This window comes from Galeopterus variegatus, unplaced genomic scaffold (assembly GCF_000696425.1).
Source record: "Galeopterus variegatus unplaced genomic scaffold, G_variegatus-3.0.2 Scaffold17613, whole genome shotgun sequence".
NCBI lineage: Eukaryota > Metazoa > Chordata > Mammalia > Dermoptera > Cynocephalidae > Galeopterus > Galeopterus variegatus.
Genome location: NW_007743724.1, coordinates 5,566 through 18,271, shown reverse-complemented (window position 1 = coordinate 18,271; position 12,706 = coordinate 5,566). Strand labels below are relative to the sequence as shown.

At 39.7% G+C, this 12,706-nt stretch overlaps 1 protein-coding gene across 1 annotated transcript; it reads left to right on the top strand.

Annotated features, from left to right (window-relative positions):
- Window positions 1-2,769: 2,769 nt before the first annotated feature.
- LOC103582730 (phosphatidylinositol 3-kinase regulatory subunit alpha-like) lies at window positions 2,770-10,395 on the top strand (the record flags this gene model as incomplete). Its single annotated transcript, XM_008564251.1, has 5 exons — window positions 2,770-2,887; window positions 3,339-3,413; window positions 8,983-9,114; window positions 9,920-10,121; window positions 10,316-10,395. Coding segments are annotated over exons 1-5 (607 nt in total), but the record flags the coding sequence as incomplete, so codon positions are not given.
- Window positions 10,396-12,706: the final 2,311 nt, after the last annotated feature.

Here is a 12,706-nt window from a genome sequence, read left to right as displayed (position 1 = left end):
TTTTTTTTTTAAATAAAAAATGCCGGTGTAATTTATGAGGGAAGGGGGAGAGGAATTGGCATGTTAGTTGCATGAGTGTTGTGTGGATATGTGTGTTTGTGTAATTACCATTTAATCTTTAGCTTTTTGAGTTTTGGGGTGTGCTAAGACCTGTTAGTTTGAGAGGGCTAAGGTGAGACACTATAAGTGAATGTTAATAACATTTTCCTACACCATTTCTCAGCCTTTAGATTTCCCTTCTATTTCATAATGCTGATAGGATGATATTTCATTTTGTTTGGTGTAGAAGGTGTTTGTAGGAGAGGATACTTTGTGAGCTGGTAATATACTCAGGCAAAGGGAAGTGGTTTACAGTTTATCAGAGGAAATGAAATGGTGTGCTCTTTCATTTTATACTATTGAACATTGCTTTTCATTAAAAAGACGAAACTTTCAAGACATTTGTACTTTAAGTGCTTCTCAGATATTTTCATATTTTGAACATTCATTCATGCATTCATTCATTTATTGGCAGCTGGCCTGTACGGGGATCTGAACCCTGGACCACGGTGTTATCAGCAGCACGCTCTAACCAAGTGAGCTAACCAGCCAGCCAGATACATTCACATTTTAACATTTAGAGATTTGGAGGATGTCATTGCTAGATTTTTTTTTTTCCAATGGATCACCCACATGCATTTTCTTCTCAAAATAGTATGTCCTAAAACTTATTACTAACTTCAAACAGATGACTAGTGCTGTTCCAGGATATTTTGGTTCTGGAATTTAGAGTGGGACCTGGGAATCTGTATTCCTAGGAAGTTCTTCAGGTGATGCTTAGGCTCGGGCAAGTGTGGGAGACAATAGAGAAATGAGGTTACCCAGCTGTCTGTGCAGTGACTGGAGAGTTAGTGGGTTATCTGTTCTGTCTTCATGAAGTCCAAAATATCTTAGAGTAATATTGCAAAGGGAGGGTAGGACAAAGTCAACCAGGAAGATGAAATGGTAAACTCCGTGGGACCTTAAGTTCAAATATTGATTAGCCCTGCATCAAGATGCCCTGTCCTCAAGAATAGCTTTATAGTAGGGTCTTTGTCGCCCAAAGCTGACTCAGGAATCTTTCATCTGCCATTGACAAAATTTGCCCTTGCTCAGGCTATAGAACTGCACTTCCCAGTACTATGGTCACTAGCCACATATAGCTATTTCAATTTAAATAAATTTAAAAATTTAGTTTCTTAGTTGCAATGGCTACATTTTAAGTACTCAAAGCCATTGTGGCTAGTAGCTGCTTTATTGGAGAGCACAGCTATAGAACATTTCCATTATCACAGAAAGTTCTACTGGACAGCAGCACTGCTATAAGATTTTCCTCTGTAATTTAGCTAATTTAGCTCTTTTATCCTGGGTAGTTACAGTGGCTAATAGAGGTGGGTAGCAAGACCACATGTCCATCCATCGCAGGGGGTCTTGCCATTTGAAAACTTCTTAGGCCAGATGGTCTGGGTTAGCAAAATATTTTAAATCATGCTTAGTTCTCTAGGATCAAAATTTAATAACAGAATTTTACTTTTGTATTGTGAATCTGTTGTTGGTCTGTGTTGATTCTTAGTACTTGAAAATGGGCTTAATTAGAAATTTGCTTAATATGGTATATGGCTTATAATAAAAAATTTTACCACTGAAATAAAATTGCAAATATATAGTCTCTCTTAGGTTATATAAACTATCTATTCCTAAGTAAGAGTGCAGGTGACAACTCAAGTGTCTAAAAATAGGTGGCTAATAAACAGGTTGCACATATAGATATTTTCCTGAAGACTGTCATTTACCTGTAGTTTACATTTGGAGAAATTTGAGGTAGATATATTTAGCTCTCTCCTCTGGCATATTTTGAGAAAAAATATTTTTCCTAAAAATTATTTCATAATTTTTTGAGTGAGAATATGTTTATTAATGTAATGCTGAAGGAAGTTACTTATGAGTGCTATCTAATTAGATTTTTTTCTTTTGCATTATTACAATTGGTAAAACATGTAAATAAAGCATGGAAAAACAGTTTATGAAAGCATCATATTTCTTAAACTCCTAACTAGCCAAAATAGATGTAAACAAATAAAGGCTTTGACAGCAGTTACACAGGGACTTTATTTGATGTCACGTGGGCAGTGATCATTTGCATTGGCTTCCGTAGCTGATGCTTGGCCACCCTGGCACTTGTGAAACTTTGCAGCAAGAGTACAAAAGGAGGTCCACATACCCTGCATCTAAATATTGATATAAATCATATTAACAAACTGTTCGATGAAATCTCTTCTATCTTCCTACCTGGGCATTTATTCCTTCCTAATGACCAGGAGGCCAGATTTGAAATCAGATTTCTTGGGCTTCTTGGACTTATGCTTCAGTGCATGATGATGTGGACAGAGCTGACCTGGCTCATCCCTGGCTTCTCCCTGCACATCCAAACTCCAGTCCATCCCAAGCCCCTCTCACCCGGCCCCAGCCCCTCCTGGACTTAGGGGTGCACCTGGGCAGGAAGGTCTGCCCTGGGGAGGATGGACCTGGGGTAGAGGCCATTTGGCAGGGAATTCCAGGACTCTGGTTAGGTACTCTGTGTCCTAGGAGAAAAGAAACAGGTATGTCCCCTTGGCCCTGAGAGTGCACAGCCTGGCATTGGGGTCCCTTGCTGGGGCTTGACGTTGCTACTGTCAGATGTAATTAAGTTATTTTGTACTTAAATGTTGTTCATTGTGGTCTGATGCCTTGGACTACCCCAAATGAAATGTAATGGTGGGATCTCGTTTGTGTGCAGCTTTGGCTCTTCCGGACCTTGCAGAGCAGTTTGCCCCTCCTGACATTGCCCCGCCTCTTCTTATCAAGCTGGTGGAAGCCATTGAAAAAAAAGGTAACCAGACTGCTGGCGGGAGTCAGTTCATTTGTTACACCCTTATTTCATGGCTGTTATAATCTATATTTGTCTCTTGGGCATTCATTAAATAAATTTCCTACTGCCTGCTATGTGCAGATACTGTGCTAGACACACACGGGATCTGAGGCTGTGGACTGGGGAAATGATCTTGGTCTGTGATTTCTAACTCTAACATGTAGTTACTGTATGGAAACTATTAAATTCTCCATAATTTAATAAATATGACTAACTTGCTTCTTAGTGGCCAGATGGTTTGGCCAAAATTATTGACATGCCAGATAAGATTAATAGTAGGAGTTGACTTCCAGGAATATTTGGTACACATCTAGAACAGATACTGGATGGGAACTGGAATGCTGTCTGGCAGCAGGCTCACGGGTTCTCCAGAGAGCTATGTTTTGCATACACAGTCTGTTTTGTGTCCTAGGTCTGGAATGTTCAACTCTGTACAGAACACAGAGCTCCAGCAACCTGGCAGAATTACGACAGCTTCTTGATTGTGGTGAGTGTCACAGAGCTAGAAATACAGATGGGAAAGACAGGTCTTACCTTTCAGTTTCAGGTAGTACAAAAACACTTAAGTTAATCCATGCGATGTTTTAAGTTTAAAGGGAACTCGAATCTCGCAGTTTCCTCTGCCTTATATGGTAACAGTGCAAACCGGTGCAGTCCTTTGATGTTGTCTCCTGAGCTGGGGTGTGTGTGCAGGGCTGCCTGCAGGCATGTTGGCTTCTATCACAGCTGTAGCCCTAGGTCCCGCAGGACTTGCAGAGGGGAGAAACAACCCCTTGGGGTTTCTCTGGCTCCTTGTACCTGCCATCTTCCCTTGACCCTGCAGTTGTCTACAGCTAGTTCATCCGGATCACTTTAGAACATATTTATAAGCTTATGTCATTTCACAGATGTCTCTTCTGACCACCCTCTCCCCTTCATTACCTTTCCATTTCCTTGTCCATTTCCCCCTCTTTTTTGTTTTACTTTTCTCTGTCTGGCTTGCTTGCTTTTCTGTGTCACATACACATTAAGTAACATCATGATACTGTTATATTCAACGGTGTGCAGGTGAACCAACCGTCTGGGAAGAAAAAGCCCTGGTTCATAGCTTTGCCCATATCTGTAGTATAAATATTCCCATCCTGGTTGATGTCAAACTTTAAACCAACAAGATTTCCCTGAACGTGGAGTTGGGAAGAATTGAGAACATTTGGCTCTTGCGAGCCGGTACCTGCCAGCTCCAGCACATCACTGGTTAAAGCCAAGGGGTGGTTTTGTTATTTGCCCCCATCCCCCTTTTTCCATACAGAAAAAACTGTACAAATTAATTTACTAGCCATCTTTCCAGCAAGTCATCTTCTCATATCAACTTCTAGAATCTCTCAGATTCTTTATATTATTATAACACCTTTTTTTCCACCTGTAAGTTGTGCCTGACATTATTTTAACTGAATTTGGATGTTTGAGCCAAAAAGAGTGAAACCCAGTTTTGCAAGACTCTGCTTCAGAAGTATAATTGTATGAAGAATGCCCACATGGTGTTTAGTAAATGGGGATTTGAAGTGTTAGGCAGCTTCAAAACGAGGCAACTTGTGAAACTTTCTAGAAAAGACATTTCTTGGAGGAAGAAAGAAACTGGATCTTTATCAGTAAATACCTTCACTCAAAATGTACTGATCAAAAGTTTTGCAACTCTTCAAAAAAAGTTTTTTAAGCTTTATTTATTTATTTATTTATTTATTTAAAAAGTTTTTTAAGCTTTATTATCAGTAAATACCTTCACTCAAAATGTACTGATCAAAAGTTTTGCAACTCTTCAAAAAAAGTTTTTTAAGCTTTATTTATTTATTTATTTATTTATTTATTTATTTATTTATTTATTTATTGTACATGGAAATCAGTCTTTCACATACAGGGAGGGTGTATCCTCTTTGTTGCTAAATTTTTTGTGCTTCCCGCAGAGGAGGTCATTCAAAGTTGACTGGCAGAAAACTCAAGGAGAAAAGGCTTGTTTTTCTATATTTCTAATAGCTTTACCAGGGTGTGAAGGAAACACTGAATTTTGTCATTAGCCAATTGAAATAGAGATACATGTTTTGGTCAGAAAATTGGTCAAATTGAACATGTTAAAAGTCACAGGAAATGTGTAGACATCAGAAACCGATGAAATGGAATTTACTTGAGAAATGGTGGTAATGGTGGTTAGGTTTTAAATGTGACCGATACAAATGATGCTGTTTAGCTAAAAATAAAAAAATGGTTTTTATACCGCCTGTGAGGTAAACAACCATTATTCACGTCAACAATATATTCTGACAGACAGCCTTTCTTCTCCATTGACATCAAAACACACACGTAGAAAATTGGTTTTATTTGGATTCTGTGCTATAAAAGTGTATTTTGTGGCAACAAATGAAAAAGTACACATTGTTCAGACTTGAGTGGGTCTGTGAGGACTGTTTTCAGCTTGAAGATTTTTCAATACATAAAAATATTTTACTATCTTGGAGGAAGATCTGAGATAAGTCATTTACACTGCAAAAAATCATGACTTTTAACCAACCTTGTGCATTACCAGTGTCTGAAAAGAACAGACATGGGGGACAACAGCCATTTTTGTTAGCACCTACTAAGTTATGTTATTTCATCCACACGTATATCTTGTGATATAAGTATTAGCTACGTTTACTCACCAGAAAAGGAAGCTAACCCTCAGCTAAGTAATTTCTCTAACGTTTTTCAGCAACGTCGCAAACCTGTGACTCGTATACAAATTGTTCTGACAGCAAAAGTCCTCGTTCTTTTTTTTCCTATTTTGCCCTAAAATGAATTCTTTCTTTCTTTCTTTCTTTCTTGTCTCATTTGAGTTTTAATGATATCAATTTCCTCTTGACATTTTTTGATTTCTCTTAACCTGAACCAGGCTTTCTCAACCTCTACACTATTAATATTTTAGGCTAGATAATTCTTTGTTGCAAGAGTTGGAGACTGTCCTGTGGCTGCTAGGATATTTAGCCACATCCCTGGCTTCTACCAACTGGGTCCCAGTAGCATCCTCTGCCAGTTGTGACAATCAAAAATGTCTTCAGATGTTGCCAGATGTCTCTTGGAGGGGCGTAAAAATCCCACCTCCACCCTCACCCTCGTGGAGAACCACTAACCTAGATAGAGATCAGTTAGGGAAGAGACTCCTGCATTGCAGTGGGAGGTGTGAAGTGATGGAGAGCTTACTGGTTGCCTGTCATGAATACAATGAAAAGTGAGGCAGAAGAGAATGTAAACTCCTCCAACCCAGAGCTAAAGATTATGCAGATCTCTAAATCATCACATGACAGATGTGTATAGCTATTGGGAGAGCATGTTAGGATAGTTTTAATGCAGAAAAGGAATCTTAGAGAGCACAAATCAGAAACCCCAAGGAACTTAAGAAGTTACATTACAAAAATAAATAAAACATACTGTGTCATCAGTTCTAGTGGAACTTGACATAAGGTGAGCTGATCCAAAGACCTGCATTAAGGTCATTTCATTCAAACACGATAAAATCCACAAACATTTAACACATTCTGTGTGCTGGCGCCTGAGGGATGCAGGTGAGAACCACAGTCCATGCCCTTGGGGTCTCTCATTTGAGCAGGGGAGACCCATAACCCCACATATTACCATATTGTTTGGTAAGTGTCCTGACAGAGGGGTGTCATTTCAGCACTGGGAGAACACAGGAAACCCTGCCTGAGAGAAGCACATGTGAAACATTTAGTGTCTCAATGTTTATCGCCATTTTCAGGATGAGCAGGTTAAGTGATATTAATTTGCTGGGCAAAGCATCATTATAAATGAAGCATGTGAGGCAAAGTATATGAGGGACAGAAGCTTGTCCCCTAGTCAGTGATTGTGAAGTGTTCCTGTAGTGATACACGCACAATTTTATTTGACAGTATTTTATTATGGCAGTAATTGCATTACTTTCAATGTAGATCCTCTATGCAAAGACCTAGTACTGCCCTTCCCACACTGTTAGAGATGTGAAGTGCCTCTGGTTAGTTCTTTGCAGGACATTTAAGTGATTTAACACTTTGCCTCTTCACCTTTTAAGTGTAATCATTCTTTTCCTCTAACTGACCTATCATATTTTGTGCCAGACTGAGTTTTCTTAGGGCTTTATGGTGTTGCATGATTATTTTCCATAACATCTGCCTACAATGAAGCAAGTTTGGTTTATGATAATATGTCCAAAGAATTTTTGTAGCCTTAGGCTAGGATGATTTATATTGTCATACTTAGTTCCAGGGTATCCATGATACCACCTCCTGTTCACTCGTGTGCTCAAACTCCAAGGAGTAAACTTTGATACTTTTCTCATTCTCTCCTAGGCCACAGCCCAGTCCAGTCAACGACCAAGTTATGTTACCTCTTGAAAATGTCTTGCACACTTCTAACTGCATTAGAATTCAGATCACATCACTTTGCTTCAGATTACCAAAATTGGTAGTTACTTCCAGCAGCCCCTCTTTCCATTTTATTCTTAAACACTACAATTAATAAACCTGTATAAGAAGGTGACATTTTGCCCATCAGCCCACCTTTCCTCTCATGAGCCCATGAGTCCCCAAATAACTTCAGGTTACCCTTCACGTTGCAAGTATACATCCTGCAGCAGCCCCCAAATGCTTCTCCTCATTTCTAGATGCCCATCGTCATTCCTGCCCCCAGACCTTTGTTCCCAGCACTCCTTATTTCTGTGGGGCTTTATGCCTTTTCTTATCCCAAGTACTCAGAGCACACATCCTGCAGCAGCCCCCAAATGCTTCTCCTCATTTCTAGATGCCCATCGTCATTCCTGCCCTCAGACCTTTGTTCCCAGCACTCCTTATTTCTGTGGGGCTTTACGCCTTTTCTTATCCCAAGTACTCAGAGCACAGTGCATAGTGAGTGCTCAGGGTGTTTTTGATTACTGTCACCCTGTTTTTGAATTGCTTGACCTCTTCTCCAGCTGAGGGATTTACTAGACAGATACTCTTGTCTTATCTTTCTTCTGAGATAGTCTGATGCCCATGGGTTAGATTAGTAGTAATACTCAGATTTAGGGGGAAACATTCTGAAAATATTCAACTTATTTTTCTGGACATTCTTGAGACTGATTGTTAAAATTCTGTAATCTCTTACTACTTAATCAATCACCCTGTTAGGTTAAATTTACCTTAATTCTGAGATGCAGTATTTGTCAATTCAAGTTTCAGGAGACCTGGGAGTTTGCATTTCTCATTTTCCTGTTGAGGTTTTAGGGAAGATTTACTCTGTGACTAACAAACCCCAGGCAGAACCCTTTTCAATCAGGGCAGAACCACCCTCCAGAGGGTGTTTGGGAACGTGTGGGGTGGGGATTGGGGGGCAGGACAACAAGGCTATATTAGTTTGCTCAGGCCACCATAACAAAATGCCACAGACTGGGTGGCTCAAAAACAGAAATGTATTTCTCATAGTTCTGGAGGCTAGAAGTCCAGAGTGTAGGCAGGTGTGGTTTCTCGTGAGGTCCCGCGCCTTGGCTTGCAAATGGCCTGCTTCTCACCCTGTTCCCATGCTGTGTGTGTGCATTCCTGGTGTCTCTCCCTGTGTCCTAATCTCCTCTTCCTACAAGGATATCAATCAGATTGGATTAGAGTTTACTCTAACAGCCTCATTTTAACTTAATCACCTCTTTAAAAGCCCCATCTCCAAATACAGCCATTTTGAGGTTCTGGGGATTTAGGCTTCAACATATGAATTTGGGGAGAGACACAATTCAGCCCATAACAGGGGAATTTTTTTTTTTTTTTTTTTTTTTTTTGTCCCTAAGTCTGGGAGTATGCTGCTGGCATCACGGGCAGGGAGCCAGGCATGCTAAATGCTTGGAACATGTGGGATAGACCGGCACAAAGAAAAATTGTTCTACCCAAATGACAAGAGCAACCCCTAGGAGAAACACTGCTAATAAATATTGTTTCCTTTCCTATACCTCACTTAAATGTTCAGAAAATTGGCCCAACTGATGTATAAAATAAATGTCTGAAGTATTTCTTAAAATGGTTCTTTTCTAGATACGGCCTCTGTGGACTTGGAAATGATTGATGTGCAAGTTTTAGCAGACGCTTTCAAACGCTATCTCCTGGACTTACCAAATCCTGTCATTCCAGTAGTCGTTTACAGTGAAATGATTTCTTTATCCCAAGGTTTGTTTCTCTTCTGAGAATCTCACTGAACACATATTGAGATGTGGATGTGTTTGTAAACTCTATTATGTGCTGCATATAAAGAGATAGTATTTAGAAAATAGTAATAGTAACCTGCCCCTCTCCTTCACTACCACCCAAAGTTACCTTCCTTATCAGGGCATTCGATGAAAGACTCAGATTCTCGTCTGCTTAGGAAGACTGCCTGCATAACAAAATGGCTAACTGTTTACCTTTTATCAGTATTAACAAAGTTCACTACATTAATAATAGACTTGGTGTTCCCAGTACTAGTGTCAGATTCAGGAAACTGGGATTAGGGCCCAGTAACTGGGGGTGTCCTTGTCATCTCCCCCGAGTGGCCATAGCAAAACGTGTTGAGGGAAAAGGGCTCTCAGCTTTAGGAGCTCAGGCTCAGTTAGTGCTTTGGGGACAGGAAATTGTGGTTCCTAACCTTCAAAGTTAAAACTTGTGGTACTTATCTGATGCTCCTCTGAATTAGCCAATCACACTTGAAGCTGCTCAATAGAGGGCCGGTTCCTGTCAGCACACCCTGAACAGCTTGTGGTTTTTTTACACGAAGAGTTTCTTGCATTTTCATCTGACTTGAGCTTTCTACTTTCTCACAATGCATTTTCTAATGAGAAGAACAAATGTCCAGTGTGCTCCTCCTGATAACTTTTTAAATGACTCCTCCTATAGCTAGAAGAAAGAACAGACATTTTCTAGGTGTTTATTGATATCTATGAATAGTCTCCTATTCTTTCTTCTTTTCTTTTTTTCTTCCTTTGTTTTCAACGTGTAGAAGTACAAAGCCCCGAAGAATATATCCAGCTGTTGAAGAAGCTCATTAGGTCACCTAACATACCTCATCAGTATTGGCTTACACTTCAGTATTTGTTGAAACACTTTTTCAAGCTCTCTCAAGCCTCCAGCAAAAACCTCTTGAATGCAAGAGTGCTCTCTGAAATTTTCAGCCCTATGCTTTTCAGATTCCCAGCAGCCAGGTAAGTCAAAGAAAAGAAATGTATTTTGGGGTAATGAGGGTAGTCCTAAATTGATTGGTCATTAAACATTTTCTAATGATACTACTGCACAGATGCATGTGCAGATTTATATCACACAATGACTTGAATGTGTATAAATGAAAATGAGTTTGTTTTTAGGGAAGAGATTTCTAATAGAACTCTCTTTTTTGTAGCTCTGATAATACTGAACACCTCATAAAAGTTATAGAAATTTTAATCTCCACTGAGTGGAATGAACGACAGCCTGCACCAGGTAATGCTTTTTGAACATTTCACATTCTCTCACTGTTCATTTTTCAGAACCTTACAAATGGTGGCTTTAGACCTCTTCCGAAGTAATACAGGTTTATTCTGTAGAATTGCAGTCCATAGTAATATGTTACCTTGTGATTAAAAGAAAAAATATCTGAGTGGTAGTGCATATGTACAGTAAATATTCAGATTTTAATATTTGCGGATTTTAAATTATCTTGGTTTTAAATAGAATTGTGAGAGCTCCCTGTGCCCTTCAACTTTTATGTTTCTAGTTGTTGAATAAATTTATGGAGTTCATTTTAGTTGTTGACATTTTTGTTTTTGTTTCTAATACTTATAAAGTAGGGGATTTATAATTACTATATAATTTAAAGTATTTTAGAATGTGTTTTTTGGAAGCAGGTATGCTGAGAAATGTCTGTCAAAATAAACATTTTCAATAATGCAAGCAGTATGAAACCAGAGTGTTCACTGCAGCAAGTCAGAGCAAGCCAGACACTTCTTTGAAAGTAGGCTGGCGTTCAATTAGCCATTTAACAAAGCAGGAAATGTAAACCGTGTTAGCAGTGGATTTAATTTAAACTGATGTATTTTTCTTCTACTGCAGAAAGTCTAAACAACCTCACTTTGCTATATTCTGATTAAAAGTTAGCTAATGGAGGCTGGTCATTAAGGATAGTGATTAGGGTCCTATAAATGAAGTGTAGTTTCAGGACCAATAGAAATCGTTGCTTGTAGTCGTAATTTATGCCTAGAATTTAAATGAAACACCATGAATTTATTATCTAGTATGGGTAACTCATGAAGATTAACATATTTATCTCTGTATGAACTGGCATGGAAACCCAGTTAGCAGTGTCACGTAGTGGAGAATTAGTTGTGCTTTTTAATCAGGTATTGCATAGCTAGGCTTGATTGTTCACATTTGGATGGGGTAGCCTGAGAGAGATATTGGTGTACGCTTAACACCCACCTGTGGCAATGGGATAGAACACGTAGTGGAGAATTAGTTGTGCTTTTTAATCAGGTATTGCATAGCTAGGCTTGATTGTTCGCATTTGGATGGGGTAGCCTGAGAGAGATATTGGTGTACGCTTAACACCCACCTGTGGCAATGGGATAGAGGATGAGGGGAAGGTGGGGGGGGATGGTAGGTAACCACTTAAGGTGCAGGTATTGGGAAGGGCTTCTTTGGATAGGCTCAAAATACTGTAGCAAAGGTGAGAGAGGCATCAGATACAGTAGATAAGGCAAGCATGGTATGTTCCAAATGTTCCAAATCACAGCAACCAGAATGTTTAACAGATATGCCCAGCATTGTAGGTACACTGCATCGGAGAAGATTGTCAACAAGTGTGGCCTAGGACTTTAGTCCAGAGGCGGCCAAAAGGTTTCATCTCATGTGACTGCTCTGATCACTTGTTTAGTGATTTGGGGGGCTCTGTGTTGGTGTTCAGAGGCTGACCTTTGACTTAGAAGGGGAAAGAATGAATAAGGGGGCATGGGAAGTGGCAATCGAGCCATTGTTGACTCCCTCATCCCTAGACTAATTGCATAGGTGGCGAAGGAAGAGGACTAGCAAGAATGAGCAAGACCCTGGGCCAAAGACCTTTCTCTTCCTCCTGACCAGTGTTGAGGTGTCTCTTAAAGACTAGGGAGAGCTGGCCCTGCTTACAGTGAAGGGTTAGGGGGTGGTCCTGGTCTTCTCAGTGGCTACCTCCAGAGAGGGGAACACATGGAGGCTAAAATCCAGACAGGGTTTGACATATATCCACAAATGAATTTGTCACATAATGTTTTTGAGAATTTCTACTACACAGTGTGTAGTAGAGTCACTGGTGAAGTTTGATTGGTCCGACTGGTGTAAAGTGGTTAAACGTCTTTATCAGACTTAGCCTAATTCCACCAAAGTAAAAATTTATCTGCATTCATTTTTATAATGCACCCTTAAAGCTGCTTGAAATGTCAAAGGACTCTACATTCCTCTGCTAAGAAATTGGTGCACCAGTTTCAAAGAAGGATTAGTTCTGTCAGCTTTGCTAAAGAATAACAAAGCCTTGAACATTTGCTAGATCATCCCAGTATTCATGCGACCTCCTCAAGAAAAATTAAATCCAAGTAATTTTTAAATCCTAGTTTGAGCTGTTTTTTCCTTTGTGTGATATCTCTTAGCCATTCTGAAAATTGTCTAGGCGTTTTGGAATTAAACGGATGCTTCAGTGTCTCTACCCACCCAAGGAAAAAAATGTGCTCATCCTGAACACCTTTGTATTCAGGAATGGCTCCAGTGCAGATACTTAGCAGGGCAC